Source organism: Alosa sapidissima, chromosome 5, assembly GCF_018492685.1.
Source record: "Alosa sapidissima isolate fAloSap1 chromosome 5, fAloSap1.pri, whole genome shotgun sequence".
Lineage (NCBI taxonomy): Eukaryota > Metazoa > Chordata > Actinopteri > Clupeiformes > Clupeidae > Alosa > Alosa sapidissima.
In genome coordinates, this window is record NC_055961.1 from 37,230,819 (window position 1) to 37,250,806 (window position 19,988).

Consider the following 19,988-nt stretch of genomic DNA (forward strand, 5'->3'; position numbering starts at 1 on the left):
CCTGTAACGCACCCTATTATTATTTTTGTCAAAAAATAGTCATCATTGAAGGCCTAACCACTGAACGCACGGTCCGCCACTGGACTCAATGATGAAGTCAAATGTCAAGGCCAAACCCACCTTGAGTGTGATATCTCAAGAATGCCTGACGCACAAGGTTTTTTGGTACAAGGGTTTGTATGAACTCAAAGATTAAGTGATTCAATGTTTATTTTTTCAGGAATCTCCCCACCAACATTAACCCAGCAGCTTTCCATCCACTATTGTAATTCCTCTGGCATTACATTTCTAGTTGTCTTTGCACCTTTCTTATTGTGTCAGAGGATTCATATAATTTAAAATGGCATATTTTACCACGTCTGCTCGCGGACCACTTGGGATAACTTGTGAACCACCAGTGGTCCCCTGACCACACTTTGAGAAACACTGCTTTATATGGACTTACACCACTTTATTTAACTGAGCCTTTATACATTGGCACAAACTCTTTGCTCTCTTAATGCCGGTCTGTTGGACATTCCATCTGTTAATAAAAAATCAGCCGGTCCATGTGCCATACCTTTGAAAAGGCCTTTCACTAAATGTAAGGCAAGCAGGTAGTGTTGAGATCATTCTTTTTCTAGTCATGGCGTTAAGACAAAATCAAACATGTTAGATATTATTATTGCAAGTCGTGGCTCATGCAAATAGTGATGTGAACAATATAAAAAGCATTTTGTTCGCATCACGAGGTCACTGTAACTTTGTGCCGATTGATGCCCACGCCATTCATTTGCTTTGGTTACGGCTGTGCTACACGACTAGAACGAAGGGAAAGTCACACACGAGCAGATCGTACAGTAGGCCCACATCTGGGATATTATGTGCTGTTGGCTGTCATAGAATTACTTATTTGTTGTGATCAAATAAATATTTTGGTCTCCTGATTTTCGCCGTATTTTTGGGTCCTTTACCACCAATCCTAACCCTGAATGCAGGGTACCAGAGTGCATAAAGCCTGAATGCAGTTAGACTTCAACAAAGTATTTAAGAGTAGGCTAACATTTCAAAGGTCATGGGTACATGGCTACTAAAAAGCCATGAGTTCTCTACAACAATTTCAAATAGCAACATCCCAAATCCTTTACCATTCAACTTTCTATCTATTTATTAAATGCTTTGAATGAATTAAATGGGCATTGATGTGTCTGATGTTCCTTGTGGGATACATACTAGAATCACTATTAATCCTGAAAGTTATTCGGGTACAGCTCACATTACACTATGCAATATTTAACAGTCAAACATTGTTCCTTTACCTGGTCATAGCTCAAGTTACTATGCAAATGAAATGAGAACAGTGCATGCCCAAAGACAGTCTTTCTCTCCGGAGGTCTTTCATAGTGTTGCCAAATATGACTCACACTTACCTTGTTTTCTGTTGAATGCATTAAGTATTATTTCAGCACTGATGACTTGAACTCTTTGTCATCTCCCCCAGGCCTTTCTTTAGGTCTGCATTTCATGTTATGACATTTGAACTCTGTAACAATCAGCACTACATTTGTATGTAATTACGGTGCAATTTTAGGAGAACAATTTATTTGTCAAAAGTCACCAAGTATCCTGTGATCAATCAGAATTACAAATAAAAAGGGTTTTCAGTAATGGTGTGACCTTGAGATCATTTGCATAGTGAGTGGTGTGTCCTGGCAAATTCATTTGCATCTCAGTCAGTATTCAAAGAAATTAACCTCACGCACTGTTTACAACCCAAGCTTCAGATTTGTGTTTCATAAATTAGTGAGGAAACGGCTAAAGTTTCATTCCAATTTTGCTTTATTAGTAAGCTCAATGTTGTATCCAGTCTACAAGAACAAGAGGAAGATTTACACCATTCTTCCCAACATTCTCCATTCTCTAGACTTTAAAAGATTGGTTAAAAAATCTTTGCTAGTTGTATAAAACATTAACAAATATTGTTCATGGTTAAGTTAAAGTTATTGTTGTGTTAACAGACACTCAGGAGGAGTATTTAAGAGCTCTTGAAAAACAATAATCTCCTACCCATGGTGAACAGTCAGTAAACAGTAAGAGACATTTGAATGGCTTTTGTCTGAGAACCATAGTAACTCAAATCCATCAGACAATTGACTAAAAGAAATAAAAACATGCTTCTACTCGCATGTGCTACGCATGCTTCTGTTACTCAGCCAAGGCCTCTGCTCGGCCAGGCAGATTACCATTTGCATCTGGTCTAGTTGAATGAGGAGACCAGATTGTCCTTACCTGGCATGCAAAACCAGTGGGGGACCAGTTAAAGCTGTGCAAATGCATATTCACACAGGTGTGTGCTCCTCAGTCAGTGCATCTAGAAAGAGTTATGAAAATGAGGACAGTGATTTTCTCTATGTCAATACTGGAGAGTACAAGAGGAGACACTGAAGAGGTACTGAATTATACTGGCAGAGAAGTCCAGTTCTTCAGCTCCGTATTTCTTTTAAAACGGTGTGAAATATAACAGGAGAATGCCTCGGTCATTTTTGGTGAAACGGAAACAGGGAATTACTTTTGGATGGAGACAACCAACACAACAAGGTACATTTCAAAGTGTTTCATTCAAAGATTTCAATGAATGTTTTTCATTGACCAATTATTAATATAGTTCTGGAAATTTATCTTGAAAATTCAGTTCTTGCAATTACATTAATTGATAAATTTGACAAATCACACTTTTTACTTTACACTAGTCTACTTTAGAGAAATTAATAATGCTTGACTGTTCTGATAAGTTATGTAGGAAGTTCTCTAAAACTGCAATAAATAATTATAAATAATAATAATAAACAAATGGTCAGAGACTATGATTCTGCCATAGAGGCAAGGACAGAGTTGTGATATTTTTTTTACCTTATTTGATTTATTACCGCTGCTGTGAGCGCAACACAACAGATCTAAGAGGACAGTAAATCCTAGTATTAAAGAAGTAAGGTTCAAGGTGACCCCTTTTTCTTACTACAAATCCCCTTGCTTTGTCTTAACTACATCAAGGGCAAGTCAGTCGTTATATCAATATTTCAGTTTTGTACAAATAACAGTTATTAAAGCATTTCACCAAGTCACATTTCATTTTTTTGTTATGCTTTATAAAAAAATTAATCAGATCACATACTTGAAGACAATCACAACATCGAAGCACAAACTCCTCATGTAATTCCTGATCCTGGACCACAACAGCAGCCACAACCAACCAATAAGACCACAATAGAGGATCTACAGAGGAGCTATTCTCTGCCAGTTCAGCATCATATTCAAAGTCCTCTTTATAACAGTGTTGCAGCAGCACCACCTATTAAGGTATCCAATTTATTGCTGTGGATTACTAGAAATTAATATGGATTCCAATCTTATGACAATAACTTTTCCAATGTTATTCATAGGTCCATGCTCCCTCCAGCACTAGTGATTTCTTATGCCCAGTTTGCAACAAGGTTTTCCCTCTTCAGAGGATGCTAACTCGTCACCTAAAATGCCACAGTCTCGTGAAGAGGCACCCCTGCAGATACTGTGGAAAGGGTTTCAATGACACTTTTGACCTGAAGAGGCATATGCGTACCCATACAGGTGAACACACAACACAAAAACACAGATGACAAATGCGGCAACATTCTGAACAGCACAAAAATAGAGGCATTATTTGAACTTATACACATATGACTAATAGCCATTTACCACATTGGAACACCAGAAGTCTTTTTTGAAGTTGTGCCCACTTTTAAATCTGATCTATTTTTGTTCAATGTGACATAATGCAGAAAGTAAACACGGCTAAATTTGTGTAGTTATCCATGTTTCAAAAGCTTTCTAACCAGCACAAATGTGATCCTGACATTTCCCAAGCTTCAAACTTCACCAGTGTTCCTCTCAAGTCAATTAAGCAAGTGCTTCCTCATGATGCCAATGTGTACTAACATGTTCTGAGAGCCACAGTTTGATGACTGTCTTGTGTGCCTTGTTGCAAGGCATTCGGCCATATAGGTGTGAACTCTGTGAAAAAGCTTTCACCCAACGCTGTTCTCTGGAATCCCACCTGAGGAAGATTCACGGCGTGCGACAGCAGTACGCCTATCGCCAGCGCCGCTCCAAGATATTTGTGTGTGAGGACTGTGGCTTCACTTCTGGAAGACCAGATGAATATTTCATACATGTTCGTGAGCATCATCCTGGCAGTTCGGCCTTGCGGAGATACTATCGCAAACACATACCTGAGAGAACAGCTACAGTGGCTGATCATAATATCAACCCATTTATACTGTACCAACCAGCTAGTTTCTACATCTAAATATAGAATTATTTCATCTGACCTTAGTTTTGCTTACTGATTATATTAATTGTTAAATCAATTGTTGTTTAACAAAACAAATTCAAAATAAAATGTCCTCTGCTGTTACATTTTTGTTGATGGAGACTAACTTCATGAATTTAATTTTATGAAAAAATGTATTCAATTCATGAGCTATTATATAACTAAAAATAAAAAAAAGTTCAGCTGATCTGCCATTACAAGTGACATGTTATTGAACAAAGGTTTGAGTCCAGAAGTTGAAAGTGCAGTGAAATCTGAGCCCTTGACCTAATCAAGAGCAGCTCTGTTAATAAGGCCTACTGTACTTGAAAGCATTTTTTCCAAACAACTATTTACACTTACAACCATTTTTAGACATGCAGCCCTGGGGTGCGTTTCCCAAAACCATAGTTGTTAACCTGTTAGCAGCTTACAAGTGAACACGTGAAGATGTGCATGTTTGTATTGACATGGAAGTAATTCAGTCCATAGTTTTGCACAAATTGCTGCAGAAATACACCAAATGGTGAATAAAACCTTCATGTGTGATGAAGTCTTGGATCTGCTATTCACCTATTCTGATTCTGAAGGAGAATATCTGACTTTTTGAGATGACGATCGATTTTGACAGTGATAGTCACGGTGCGTCTGTGAATGGAGGTGCATCTTTACATTTGCATTACAGTGTCCACTAATCATACAATGTTTATTTCGACCATTCGTCCAACATAGCTGGAGGTGGCAGTGGTAAACATGATTGTGTGTATCATCATTTCAGAAGGGGTGTCCAAAATTTCTGGTTCATTAAGGTAATTTAAGGGAAAATCCAAGATGGCCACCTAAAATGACTTAAGGATAATAAAACATTAGTTGGGCATCATGGTTTATTCTGAGTATAGTTCCATGTCAAATCAGCCTAGAAAATTGCTACATTTGATATTCCGTTGGTCTTATTACACTTTCTAACTTGGGAGGAGACAAGTTTTAAATAGGAAAATTACCGGAAATTTTAGTCACTTTTAAACGTGATGCTAGCAGGCGAGATGCTAATGGTCTAATTTGATTCAATGATCTATGCTAGGCTGGAGCTAAAAGTGGTATCGGCAGACTCAGAGAACGGCTGGATGAACTGGAGAAAGGTAAAAATCAGTTGTTTAACTCAAGGGGAGGTGGAAAATGAGTGCAATTCCCCAAAGGGTGGAATATCCCTTTAACGGTCTTGTCCTTGCTACAAAGCTTTTTTACCTTGTCTCTGTGTAGACATGAGAAGAATCTCTTATGTTATCTTATCTAACTTTACTCTGTTATTAGGGTCATTCTACTGTACCTTGTTAGGGGTCCCAAGACCCGAATTTAAATCTGCAAGTCAATCTCTACACAGTCATTGGTCAGCAATATTCTTATTCACCAGTTCAATTCTACAAAATGAACATTTTAAATTATATTCAGAGTCATACCACTTTAACAAACACCTCAGATTTATTTTGAAACTAAAGAAAATGAGTGTTTGAGCTTATATCCTGTACAGTGCAAACCTGTCAACAAAGGAAACAAAAAGGCCAAAACTACAGGGGATCAGCTTTGCTCTACATTCACAATATTCCCTCAGGAGTGTACAATTTGTATTACAAACACTTTCCTTTAGTACAGATGAACACAAGTGTAGCCTCCCATTCCTATGTCTTCACTGATTCCTTCACTGATTCCAATTTCCAGATATGTTGTGTTACAGTTCAAGGATTAGTACAGTAATCTTTCAATAATTTCACTATCAAAGGAAGTAAATGCAATACATAGTAACTGACTATAGATTCCTGACAGTATTCCTATGGCAGTTAATTTATACAACATGGAGTAAAAAGTCAGCAAATGGGAGTGATATTTCAAAAGTGACCGGTTTCAATGAAACAGTCATAAGGCTTTCACTGTTAAGGTATCTTTGTGATGCTGTTTAGTAACATGTACACAGCAAGCATCAAGGCTGCAATCTTACCAGAAGGACCATAAGACAGCACACATGCTAGCATTTCTGAATAAGGATAGCAGATGCACCACCACCTCCATTACAGATCCCTGCGAGTCCGTACTGCCCTGACTGGAGACTGTGCACCATGTGGCCCACAATTCTAGTTCCAGACATGCTAAAAAGAGGCAAACAATTCAAAGTTAAAGTGACAGTAGCAGAACTGATACAATTCCAAAGGTATACAGGGTCTGTTCAAACAGTATTGAGTTTTGATCTGGGCAATGCTCAGGCACCAAATTAAAATATTCTCAATCCATCAGAAGAGCTCATCATTTTACTATCGGAGACCAATACCATTAGTGTTTTCAAAATAAATATGTACAAAATTATCTGTAGAATAGGTAGAGTTTGTGTTGATTTGTTTTACTCTGAAAAGTTTCTTACCCAATTGGATGACCAAGTGACACTGCTCCTCCATTGACATTAACCTTATTTGGGTCAATATCAAGCATTTTGATGTTGGCCAAAACCACAACACTGAAGGCTTCATTTATCTCCCACATTGCAATATCATCTTTCTTCACACCACTCATCTCAAGAACCTGAAAATATAGCATATAGCATTCATGTGTGCATTCATCTGCATATGACTAATATTCATTAACATTAACTAACATTTAAACATTGACACATTTTACATGTCTTTCTACTTGGATGCTATTTACTATGTATGGAAAGGGCTGATTTACACAGTCATGCACTCAATACCATCATTAGCTTTTGAACATAATTAGCCTTGAATGTTTCTGTCACGGTGTGGAAAGAGCTACTATTTTCACACACTCATGCAGCCCATTTTCCCATACATTTCCACTCACTCCGAAAATGCAGAGACTTTGTGATTGATTTCTAGATTTGTTTTACTTTTAAGTTATGCTTGTGACATACAACTACGTTTTGGATTATCGGTCACCGTTACATGTGGGCTACATGTGATGCACGTGGCCATATGCATAACAGTTTGTTACGATTGATTAAACACTAAAATAAAAAATACTCCACAGTTAGTGAAACCTTACATTCAAATAGCAAAATGTCAGGCCAGATTTGTACAACTATAAGCACATTGTCAGCCTAACATTTTTAGCAAAACACTACACACATTTCTCTACTTTAAACACAGAAATCTCAAATAATGTTTCCTCTGCAATTTCATGGCACTACCTTTCAAAATACACACCCATGAACCAACTGATCAAACACAACTATTGGGTGTAATGACACTTACTGTAGGTGTATAACTGTTAACTCAACAATCAGTCCTAATAACTGGGCAACAGATCAGCCCTTGTCAACAACAGAAATTGAAAGCAATGTAGCACTGAAAGGAAGAAGAGAAGGAAGAGACACTACAAAAAGTGTTTTATAAAATTGAAAACGGAGTCAAAGGCTAAAAATGAGTATGGTTTCGCAGATTTGGTTTGGGGTTATGTTGTTTGAGGACATGTTTAGAAATTGTGTGATATGCAAAGATTTTGTGTGTAAGCCGTGGAAGAAAACTGTAGCGTACTTCACAATTTGGAGAGAAAAAAAGTACTCAATGTACAGGTCTGGTCTTATGTGCCGTGTTTGGTCAGTACTAGTGCAGTGCCTGTTCAAACATGCCATTCCTGTAGAAAGCCTGTAGCCCAATTCGCTTTATTCACCTGGTGGCCAGAATGAGGCTACAGGGTACACTTGCCATTACACCTCAGTCCAGCAGATGGTACCCTGTAGCCTCGTTCTGGCTGCTGGGTGAATAAGGTCAATTACATGCCCGCAGGGACACCTGCTTTATAGGATGATGGGGAAAAACATCATTCCAGCTAAGCATTCAATAATGAATATTGAATATAATAATATATTAGCCTATAATTAATGTGCAGTAAGCAGAATTTAGGAATGGCTAAATGTGGCATTTTTACAGATCAAAATGACATAAGCCTAACAGCTGTTTTGAGTTAAGGCTTTATGTTTATTGTTAAGCTTACTGAATAACTCCCTGATCGAGAAGACAAACCATTTTGTGGAATGATGCATCATTGTTTGAAATTTGCAACTATGTGACTCAACAATCTCTGGTAGCCAATAAGTGACATCACGCTCTGTCTGCCACTCGTCTCTCTGCCATTCTGTCCCAGCTCTCAACCATTTTTAAGTTGCAGTTGGCAAGATTTTTTTGATCATATTCACTGAAACCAACACTATGCACCGACAGAACAACATAAATCAGCAGGTTTTAGAAAAAAAGCCAGCACTTCTATCTCCACCTAGAGCCTGTTAATTGTTTTGCAAAAATCCACAGCTCCTGGTTCTGCTGGTCCAATCAGAGCAGGGCTGTGAGATCTGACTTAATCACTGCAATTGGCTGCAGAAGTCTGCAGCTATTCAGATGATCAGAGGCTCCACAAAGCAAACAACTGCAATGAAGTGTGGTCTGCTGGTGGAGCCTGAAGTGCTGCCAAACTATGCTGAACTGATGCGAATTAATGTGCTAGCAGCAGGATTCGTCATTCACCCTGACGCACCGCATCTCGGGGCCAGTCCAGATAGTCGGGTGTATGACCCTTCAGAGTTGCCTCCTTTTGACCTGGTTGAGGTGAAGAGCAGCACAAAAAAATGATCCATCTCAGGTTGCTCACCTCAAGGTGCAGGAAGGCCACACCAGTCTGAGGCGTTCACATAAGTACTACTGACAGGTTCAGGGCCAACAGGCAATCACAGTACTGGCATGGTGTGAATTTGGTGTGACCAGCATAGCAACCATTTTATTTGATATAGCAACCACCATATGTACCCTAGCAACCATCTTAATTACCCTAGCAAAAACCTAGCAACCACCATAATGTTTCCAAAATCATTTCAGTGGTTCATCAACTCGTAACAGGGTGAATGGCACTTCTGCATTCGCTTTGCGGCCCTCTATCTGCTATAACCACACTATGTAGCCTAAGTTTGCCAGATCAGGTAGCGGATCTGTAGTTCGATGGAATGAGACATAAGAAACTACAAATTTTACTTGCTTCTGATGTCATGCAACATACTCTGTCGTGTCCGTGGACATGTTATTTGTAAAGGCGGTGACAGATAAACAAATAGCATGCATGCAACAGAGGAAAAGTGCTTTAGTGTTGCTTTAAATTTTAAGTAGTAAACTAATTTATGTAAAATTACAAGTGAGCCAAAAACACTCATCACACACACTCATCTCGTCTTTATCTTCCTCTCTCTTATGTGCGCACGCACGCACACACACCCCCTGTGTTAAGTTAGACTATTTCACCTATCGCCCACCCCACACATAATTATTATAGCCCAAAATAACTTACATTACTTCAAGTGTCAAAACTGCAGTTTTCTGAGTATCAAAACAGTTTTGCAGTTTTTGAGGAAATATTTGCAGTTATTATGCAGGAAATACAGTATTTAGGACACTGGAAACTGTATTGTACTGCATAGTAGCTTACTGTAGGTTTAGTGCAGAAATTCAGTATTTTGGACATGAAATTACTAAGGTACTGCACTGTATTGTAGTAAAAACACTTTAAAAACTTTTAGTTTTTTGTAAGGGAGGTTATTTGGTAGTATTGGTAGATGCTGCAGATGCACAAATCTACATAAAACAGATATATTAATTTACTTTGAAGTGATTAGGGCTAGTTTACAGCATGACATTTGTTGTGCATATTAATTGCACTTAATAATGCAAAATTATTTTTTATCCGATTACTCAAGTAAAGAATTGCGATTTCAATACTTCTTCGATACTTTTTAAAAAATGTATTTGATTTGGGGGCCCCACCACCTTGACATCATCAGTAATATTGAATATACTGTAGTGTGATCATTCACACCAGTGGCCATCCCAGATTCTGCTTGATTCTCTCCACACAAACACACATGGAAAATGATGGCTTATGTCATATTTCATATATTCTGCATAATTACTAGTAAATATATTTAGCAATTTGAAAACTATTCTAAAACTATAACTATTTTTAAACTATTACACTTAGGCATATCTTTAATGTGGTGTTCTAGGTCTAATTGAGTGCACATTGGTGATGTGTAGGTGTAATTGAGTGCCTGTCACTTTAAGAGATACGTGAGAGTAATTGGCCTTGTCTCACGGTTTTAGTCTAGTGAATAAAAGTTGCACATAGCGCATAAGGATATGTGGATGCAATTAATTATGTTTTGTATGTCATTAGATAAAATAAATGTTCAAAAAATGTACAAGTCGAAAAAAATCTTTCTGGGAAGAGATAAGTGGCTTGCAATGTTCATTAATGATTTTAGCGAGCACTATTGTCAAACGTGACCTGAGCTAGCGGGATAGTTAGCAAGGATCTCTCTTCAGATGTAAAAGTTTGCGATGGTTGCTTAGCCTATTTCTAAATTATATTGAACCCAAGTAGTAGGCCTAAATGACCAAAATCCCACAGTCTAGGTAGGTTAGCAACACAAACTTGAGAGATGCAAGTGAGCAAATCAACTTGATATTAGCCTATTATTATGTGTTACCATAGCATCACTTGAACTAGCAGCCATGTCTCGCTGTTTATAGCACGACAGCTGCGCTTACGTGTGTGTGAGGAGAAAAGACGCACAGTGACAGGTTAGGGGAGGAGGCGCTGGAAGCATGCCTTGTGCACATGCATGTTACTTCAAAAGAACACGGTCATTCTCAAAAGTATTGATACTAATAAAATTAGGCATTGTGACATTTTTCATTTCAGGGTATTGCGATACTTTTGTAGTATCGGTGCACCGTGCAACACTACAATGAAATAATCAGTAGAATACTCGATTCCAAAAAGAATTGATAGCTGCTGCCCTACATAGATTTTGCATTTTCATGCACTGGTAATTCCTTGGAATTGCTTTTCTAGTTAGTAGGCTATTATTATTATTATTATTAACAGACATTGATAAACCCTTGCCAGAATGTAAGATGTTATGTGATTCAGATTATCTGATTGCTAGTTATAGGACCTAGGCTAACAACCCTCTGTCTGTTCCCCCAAAGAAAACCAGTCAGTTGCATCAAATGATGTTAATAAATTGAAGACGGTACAGGTTGAGGTTGATTTGCAGGAAAAAAAGGGTAATAAAATGAACCATTTCCCACTTCTCGGTTTTGCACTGCAGCAAGCATAAGCAGAACAGTTGGCCATATTTGAATAATTCATGATATTTCAATAGCCTATTATTTTTTCACTATGATCTGAATGAATGTTGGTCAGAAAAATGGCATTCACAAACAACGTGACCGCCTTGGAACCAATAGCATATCGGGATAGCTCAGCCCATTAGATTCCCTAGTTGTCCTAGTTGTTTCCCAAAAGTTCTCAGAGCCATTACAGACTACATAACAAAACAGAGTCAACTATACAACTAAACAATGGACAAAAGAATAATAAAAACTCAACATTGAAATGGGCTGAAACAATGATTAGTGAATGAAAAGAAAATAACTGCTTACTTTAGGGACCGCAAAAGCTGGAGCGATCGGGAAATCAATCGGATTAGTTGCAGCATCAGCAAAAGCTAAAAGATGAGGGAGAAATACTTACATGTCACAAAATCACGACTTAACAACATGAGACATTAAATATGGCTAAACAAGAAAGTAAAATTCCATACCAACAATCCTGGCGAGTGGATTGACATTTAGCTTTTTCGCAGCATCTGCAGTCATCAAAACCAAAGCAGCAGCACCATCATTCAAAGTGCTGGCATTTGCAGCTGTCACTGTACCTGTAAAGCAACACATTCTCCACTGTTTTCCATGGTCTTCTTCTAAGTACAATAATCTGACCCTTGTTGTCCTCAAGCAAAACATTTTTACTGACTGGCTTTTTCTAGTTTGAGAACACATTATTGATGTATTACAATGAAGTACAACTGGCTTGCAACTAGCAAAATCTGCTGTAGTATTGACTAAAACTCAAAATTTGGCAAATTTGAACCATGAATAAGATACTCTGCACAAACATGGGTGCATCAGTGACATGATTCCTCAAACCACACAGTTGCACTTCAGTGATATTAAGATCCAATTTTATTTAAACAAAGTCAGTTGAAATGAAAATCTAAGCATGCAGATTAGATGTGACAAATACAGAAAAGGATTCAAAATACAGTAGTGCATTCACAGGCTCATTAAATGTAAATTATGCTTATATTTAAAAATGTTTCAACATTCTCCAATACTAATGTGATAAATACCATTTTCTCGCTGAAATACCGCTTTCAGTTTGGGAACTTTGCTGAAGTCGACTCTTCGCCATTCTTCATCTTCCTTTACAATAATGTCAGGCTTGCCTGTGACAAAAATGTTATGCGAGTTTTATAATCCAAAGCACACACTAGTAAGGAAATGTAAGCAATTTTAGGTAGAGATAATTGATAAGTAAAAGGTAACCTCTTTGAGGAATGCTAACAGGAACAATCTCCTTAGCAAAAACCCCTGACTCCCATGCAGCTTTGCTTTGGCTGTATGACTTGATGGCATAGGCATCCTGCTCTTCCCTTGAAATGCTGCAGTTTTTGGCCGTGTTTTCTGCACAATTTCCCTTTATTTCAATGAAGATATAATCACAAAATGCATTCACATGTTGTCAATACATTGTTACTAAACATACACATATTTGGCTGAGAAAAGTAATAGTAATAATTCTGTGAATACCATGTGAAACTTATTATAGACGTCCGTGAGACCATCTTTCACAATGAGGTCCTCCACATGTAATCCACCATAGGCAGGTGTCTGTCGGTTCATTACATATGGTACACAGGACATGCTTTCCATACCTCCTGCCACCATAACATCCTGTACATGAACGCATCAGAGGGGAGTTTTAGGATAGGGAGTTCAAAGATGCCCAATTTTAATAATTATGTGTAAGTGGTATTGCAGGAGTCCCTTCTGTTTTAATGCTAGGCCTATGTATTCTAATGACACAAATTAGATTTCATACATAGATGAATTTAACATATTTCATATTGAAACTTCACAGCAGCTTTAGAATATATTTCCCCCCTTTTTAAAGATAAAATCAGCACCATGTGTGCAGATTACCTGGTGTCCACACATCAAACTTTGTGCTGCCATCATAATGGACTTCATGCCAGAGGCACAAACTTTATTAATTGTTGTAGCTGGTGTGGAAATGGGCAAACCTGCAAAAATATATAAAAATAAAGAATCAGTGGCTCTTACTGTTGTGTTCTATTAATTTAAGTATTACTGTGCAATTATGATTACCTGCACCAAGGAGAGCTTGTCTTGTCGGTGCTTGCCCTTCACCTGCCTGGAGTACATTTCCCATGTATACCTCTTTAACCGCATCCACAGGGATACCTGTTAGCAATGAAAACCATGGCATTTATGCTTTTAAGCAATGTACTGAAAGAATGTGGTAAAATATAAATAGTTTTATTCATATTTCTTGATGTTATATGTACAAAAAAAAGAGAGAGAAATGGTCCATGTGTGCTAAAAGGAACTGGGATGTCAGTCAGACGTTAAGCTTGTCTGTAGCTTGACAGTGACGTGTTGGAGACCCATGGTGTAGGACAACGACTTTTCATTTACAACAATATTAAACCAACCAGCAATATAAAATATAAAGAGCTCTTTTATGAGTTAAATCGAAACACTGTAGGCAATTATTACCAGCCTTTACTTGTTCAAATCTAATAATAAATAGAATCCCGGCCATAATTTGAGGATTTAGGTATGCACGTGTGTTTCAGGCATAGTGCAAGCACTAATCTCTGACTGAAAGTGTGCAGAACTTGTGCATTTGAGAGCGCTCTCTCGCGGCTGTTGGCGGTAATGTTTCATGTAGGGTTCATGTCAGTTAATATGAATTAAGTTAACATTTAAAAACATGTTCAATTTTCATATATATAATTACTATAGACTATAAGCAGGACCAGTCAAACCATGAAAAAAAGTGTGACTTATAGTCCGGAAAATACGGTGCACTAAATAAATGCTCAATGAGACTTTCAAGGCCTCTCAGTCTGATGCCCTGGGGCACTGTTCTGTTCCCAATATTGGCTAGAGACCAAAGCAAACAATCTCTCTTGCTTACCTGCTTGCTCAACGGCCGCTTTGATTGCAACTGAACCTAATTTAGTAGCTGGAACAGATGAGAGGCTTCCTCTGAAAGACCCCATAGGAGTTCGCGCAGCACTGACGATGACAACTTCCTATTGTCAAGAAAGGTGAACATTACATTAGTGACATATAAATTTGACCTCAACAGAAGTCATGTAAAAAACTGAACAATGAAACATGTGCAGGCAACATTAATAGCACGAATGCCATTTACTGATGTAAGATTGTATAAGCCTTTTGTGTTATAAAATTAAAATCTATATTTATATTTCGCTCGTCTTGACAGGTTAGGCTTCCCATTATCTTACAACTCCATTTCCAAAATAGCTGGGACACTGTGTAAAATGTATATAAACATAGAATGTGATCATCTGTAAATCAAGGAAAACCCACATTTAGTTGCAAAACGAACATAGACTACATATCAAATGTTGAAACTCACTAATTGTACAATTTTATGAAATTTTATGATACCAGCAACGTGTCAAAAAAGATGGGACAAGGTCAACAAAAGGCTGTAGGAGTTGTGTAATGCTAAATAAAACAACATTTCACGACTCATCACGTTAACTGCCACCATGATTGGACCAAGAGTATACCAGAGAAGCTAGTCTCTCAGAGGCAAAGATACAGATACATTCATCACTCTGAAAAACTGTGTGGGAAAATAAAGCAACAATATAATGTAAAATTGCAAAGGCGATTTCATCATCATGTGTATTTCACTGACAAAACTATATTTAAAGTGTCATTGTTTTCCATCCCTATCAGAAATTATAGATGGAAGTTAGTTCCTGAGGTAAATACAAAACTTTATATTTTCACCAGATTTTAGTAGACACTAGACTACACAGACATTTGATAGGAACATAAGCTAGATATTATTTTGATCACTGATTTCCAATATAGATGGAGGCTTCATTAGGGCCCGAGCATCGGATGGTGCGAAAGCCCTGTTGTTTCTGTAAGAATTGTTAAATGTGCTTGCTGAGAGTAGCACACTTATTGGTATCCATCAGCAAGCACACATTTGTATTTGGCCAGCTCCTGCCCCTAGGCCTTTTGAGATATCGACACTGTTCCAACTCTAAAACATCCGGTCAGTAAGTTGCTCGAGAAGATGGTGTCGCTGACCCTTGTCATTCTTGTCGCAGGCTATTGAGAATGTTATTTTTCATTGGAATGTTTATGGCGCGGCTGGAAAATTAACAAGCAACATCATTGCGTTATAATCGATTACGGTCAGCCACTGCATCGATGCAGCATCGTCTATATCCGTATCGTGATGCATCGTTGCACCTCTAGTGGATTGCCAAAATAAAGTGTGATCTTAGACCGTATTTTGACATTAGGTATAAGTATATATACTCTTTTGATCCTGTGAGGAAAATTTGGTCTCTGCATTTAACCCAATCCGTGAATTAGTGAAACACACACAGCACACAGTGTACACACAGTGAGGTGAAGCACACACTAATCCCGGCGAAGTGAGCTGCCTGCAACAACAGCGGCGCTCGGGGAGCAGTGAGGGGTTAGGTGCCTTGCTCAAGGGCACTTCAGCCGTGCCTACTGGTTGGGGTTCAAACCGGCAACCCTCCGGTTACAAGTCCGAAGCGCTAACCAGTAGGCCGGCCCCAAATTAAGCTGAGATAGCACACCAATCGTTGACACACAGTTCAAGAGGATCTTTGCAATAAAATATATATGAAACAATATCACCACACCAATTATGGGTTATGATCATTTCAACCTGATAATGACTGATGATGAAAATACACAACTAACCCAGAGCAACTATAGCCCATAGTCCAAAGCAGATCTGAGACCCGCAGAGAAGTATAGTGTGAACATGAAGAAAACTGAAACCTATCAGAGCTGAAGTGCACCAGAAAGAGATCTCAGTCATCTTTCAAATGAACTCACAATGTGAATACAAAATGAACTGAGTTCCTTTTGTTTTGGTCCACTTTCATTTTAGTAGACGGAGTTCGGTCCTTTTAAAACACCCTTAAAGTGACAGGAACTCAATTAGACCTACACACCTACAATGTATTGACATCAAAGATAAGTGTAATAGCTTAGCTGACAGGGGGAATGTGGCCCGCTATTAAGCTTTAATTGTAAATAATAATTTTCGGTGTTGTTCCATGGTCAATGGTTCCCATGGGTGTAAACTAATGAAATTTGGCACCCATATGGGTCATTCCATGTGAAAACAGCCAATATCGGGGTATCATGTACATGGTACCTCTCAGATTTAGCTGAAAAGCGGTGAAAATATGCCTTATGTTACCAAACGAGGGAATCTGAAGTTTCTGTTTGCCATCACTGAGCATAATGCTAAGTTATTTCCACTATTTTCATGGTTTATTATCACTAAATTCTCCCTGATCTACATTCCAGACTTCTGGAAACAATGTCCAAAATGGTGCATTATGAAGGATAAAATTCATATTATGGAGAATCATGGTCAAAGGTTTTATTTCATTAAAAGAAAGAACAAATATGTATCTTTATCTGGTATAAATCTCAGTAGGATCATCAAGTGTCCACATGGTCATTTGGGGGTCCAAATATGGGGTTCCAAAAGAGTCACCTCTGCCGGAGAGGGTTTTTGGACCCCCATGAAACCCCCACCAGTGGTACCATACCCTTCAAATTCATTTTGGCAAGAGCAAGGTTCCCACATATAACAAATAATCCTGTTTAGAATAAATATGATCATTAATTGTGGTGCTACGGCCACCCAAAAAGTGAAAAATCACACATGCCGTCAACATTTTTTTAGGACTTTGGTGACCCACCTCTCACCCAAACAGTAAGGAATGTTGATTCTGCCTCCAGAATTGTGTAGTACTGATGGGAATTATTTTGGAGTTTCAAGACTGGTTTTGGTGGCCATGTGGGCCCCAATGAAATGCTAATGTACTGGTTCCAAGGGCTATCAGATCCACAAGACAAAGGATGTTAGTTTGCTATAATGTATCCATGCGTCATGAAATGTAAATATATTCATGCTTGGTACCATTGTAATAGTCTCAGTACAAGGATTGTAATGATTTGATTGTGAGAATGTTTGGAACATTCTATAAGTGATATTTCTGATATATAAGATATCGCTCCTCATGTTCTTCAGATAGGTGTGAAGTAGGTGTAAGTACAGTAGGTGTGTCTGATGCCAAGTGGAGAACCAACCCCGTGGGATTGTTTTGCCGCCATTTCTTTCTTTGTTTAACCCATACAAAAGTGATTAACTTGCATTGTAAGAACTAGATTAGAACATGGAGAACTGAAGAAGAGAGAGAGAGGTTGATCCAGAGGCCATGGCCTCTGTGCCATGGCCTACCATAGACCATTTTTACCCTCTCTGCTTGTAACAGAATAAACCTGATTCCTGAGTGTTCCTGAAGTTTGCCAGTCTAAGTTAATATTAAGTAATTATTCACCACAATTACTTTCAGTACAGGCTACAATGAACTAACAAGCCAGTTTCCAGCCCTCTACCACTATTAGAACAGACGTTATGGGCCTCCAAAAATGGCAAAGGGTGAAATGTGAAATTCCAATGTGTCAATTAGGGCCGTGGCACCTGACATCATCATTCCGCATCATTTACGTCATGTAATGTGTGAGTCAGAGGTCGGAAACTGGGGCTAGATTTTGCTAACAGAGTTGCCCAGTTAGGGGCTCGTCATCACTTTTGTCGTCACGTTGTAGTTCGTTTGTAGTCCATGTGGCCTTTCATGTCAGTTTTAATGTGAACTTGGGAATTTGCCGTTTTTGTCACTTGAAAGCTGCATATGTTTCTTTCACAAGTGTCTTACACTATATTTTAAGCAAATACAGTTGTTTATTTAGGATTAGTGAGTGTATGTTTTAACCTTTGTTGTGGCATCCGTGTTTGTCACACATTCCGACGGCAAAGCACATGAACACTTGCTGTGGGAAAAACAAAGTAGCCACGGGGGCGGTCCTTGTCATTCCCAAGTGCCATGAATGCACCATTAGAACTGCCCCCGACATGTCACAACTGTGACACTTGCATTTAAATCACTTTCACAAAAAAAAGTAAGAAATACCTGCTTGAATTAATAAAAAAAATGAGAATGAATTTGGTATCCATTTTAAAACAAGAGTGAAACTTGTGCCAGTTTTGAGCACTAAGAAAAGTACAAAAAAGGAAGACATGTTACAACAGTCCCCAGTCTCCCATACTGATTAGCATCATTAAACCAGTAGAAAATACCCTCACCACTCACATTCAGAGCTGGATTTGATGAGTAGGTTCTTGATAGACATTGGCGCGAAGTTACCTGCAAAGGAAGCCACCATAACCCAACATTTTAATTTAATTTGTATTCAAGGACAGTAACATGCTAAACATTCACTTGCTAGACTTCGACTTGAACATTATAACAAGTGAATGTGACCAAATTCATAATTCTGAGCCTCTTAACTTGATTTCTAATGGTCTTATTTGGGTAGAGGTGACCTGATCAGTAGAAAAACACACTCAACTTCACTATGATATATTGTGTTGAAACAATAATGAATAATGCATTACGTTGGGCTTTTCAGCCTTTATCAACGAGGATAGCATTGAGAGTGGATTCTGCACTTAGTCGGAACTGAACATGACTGGTATGTAGATATCTAGCTTGTTCGTATGAGACGTCAATACTAGCCTTCCACTTCGCTATGTGTTCCCCAATGATGACCTAATCAGCGGTTTTGGTGTCTGTCTGTATGTTTAGGTAAAAACTAGCCTGATATCTCATTCAAATTGGTGAATGTGTATCATGGGCAAAGGGCAAATTTTGAAGCAGATGCACTAGTTAGTCTGGTATAGGCTATATGATCATGTTTTAATACAATATTGAACTTCCCCTTGGCATGAATGTCCCCTTTGGGATCAATAAAGTATCTATCTATCTAATATGCAGCACCAACATTTTAACCAAGTACAAAATAATAGAAATACACGACGTAAGGTAAAGTTTTAGCAGGAGAAATTCCACCGACCAGTGAAGATTTGTGCACGGACACGCAGTCATTTTTTTTTAGGCCTGTGTTAGTAAGTAGGCCTAGATGCTACTTTAAAATTGAGTTATTGAGTTGGGCTGGCATACACACACACGTACATACACTCGACAGTGCGTGTTGTTATTTGTGGAAGCTAGCAAGCTAATAGCAGGTTACGCTAAATAGCCACATCTGTCTGAGCTCTGCTACCAACAACATAAAAGCCGGTTAATGTTCAGTGTCACAACTTACCAGCCGTCTGCACAGCTGTGTATGCGCAGTAAAAAGTCCACAAGATGACATAATCGTGATGCAAGGTTCACTTTCGGCTTTTCGCACACTTGGATGGCTTTCACCTTCACCTGCCCAACAGCCAAACTATCAACACAGGACAGGGGTTACTTTGCGCATGACGTAATCGAGGACGTTCTTCTTCTTTACATTTCAGGCAGGTTAGAGGCGTCTGTGGCCCATGACTGCCTCTTACTGTCGGTTTATGGAATTGA

General features: G+C 38.5%; 2 protein-coding genes and 1 long non-coding RNA gene across 3 annotated transcripts; 2 read left to right on the forward strand and 1 right to left on the reverse strand.

Annotated features, from left to right (window-relative positions):
- The first annotated feature begins 2,368 nt into the window (after positions 1-2,368).
- Positions 2,369-4,403, forward strand: LOC121709800 (transcription factor Ovo-like 2). The gene is made up of 3 exons (XM_042093398.1): positions 2,369-2,428; positions 3,420-3,603; positions 4,002-4,403. Exons 1-3 carry the CDS (start codon positions 2,369-2,371, stop codon positions 4,319-4,321), a joined length of 564 nt encoding a protein of 187 aa, XP_041949332.1. The 3' UTR covers positions 4,322-4,403.
- Positions 4,404-5,784: 1,381 nt separating this feature from the next.
- acat1 (acetyl-CoA acetyltransferase 1) lies at positions 5,785-19,893 on the reverse strand. Its single transcript, XM_042091361.1, has 12 exons — positions 19,735-19,893; positions 18,720-18,773; positions 14,435-14,552; positions 13,600-13,695; positions 13,414-13,514; positions 13,021-13,164; positions 12,757-12,907; positions 12,561-12,656; positions 11,976-12,089; positions 11,815-11,879; positions 6,735-6,892; positions 5,785-6,465 (listed from the first exon to the last, which is right to left on the reverse strand). Exons 1-12 carry the CDS (start codon positions 19,783-19,785, stop codon positions 6,345-6,347), a joined length of 1,269 nt encoding a protein of 422 aa, XP_041947295.1. The 5' UTR covers positions 19,786-19,893; the 3' UTR covers positions 5,785-6,344.
- On the forward strand, positions 17,021-17,956 carry LOC121708654. The gene is made up of 3 exons (XR_006031730.1): positions 17,021-17,313; positions 17,609-17,613; positions 17,922-17,956. It is a non-coding gene; the product is annotated as an uncharacterized LOC121708654 (long non-coding RNA).
- Positions 19,894-19,988: the final 95 nt, after the last annotated feature.

Excerpts from the sequence above, each read along its gene's own strand:
- LOC121709800 (XM_042093398.1), top strand. The coding sequence starts at position 2,369 with ATGAGGACAGTGATTTTCTCTATGTCAATACTGGAGAGTACAAGAGGA. Across the intron at positions 2,429-3,419 it reads CAAGAGGAGACACTGAAGAG|GTCCATGCTCCCTCCAGCAC; the intron begins GTACTGAATTAT and ends TGTTATTCATAG. Across the intron at positions 3,604-4,001 it reads GCATATGCGTACCCATACAG|GCATTCGGCCATATAGGTGT; the intron begins GTGAACACACAA and ends CCTTGTTGCAAG.
- acat1 (XM_042091361.1), bottom strand. The coding sequence starts at position 19,785 with ATGTCATCTTGTGGACTTTTTACTGCGCATACACAGCTGTGCAGACGG. Across the intron at positions 18,774-19,734 it reads CACAGCTGTGCAGACGGCTG|GTAACTTCGCGCCAATGTCT; the intron begins GTAAGTTGTGAC and ends CTTCCTTTGCAG. Across the intron at positions 6,466-6,734 it reads TCACTTGGTCATCCAATTGG|CATGTCTGGAACTAGAATTG; the intron begins GTAAGAAACTTT and ends GCCTCTTTTTAG.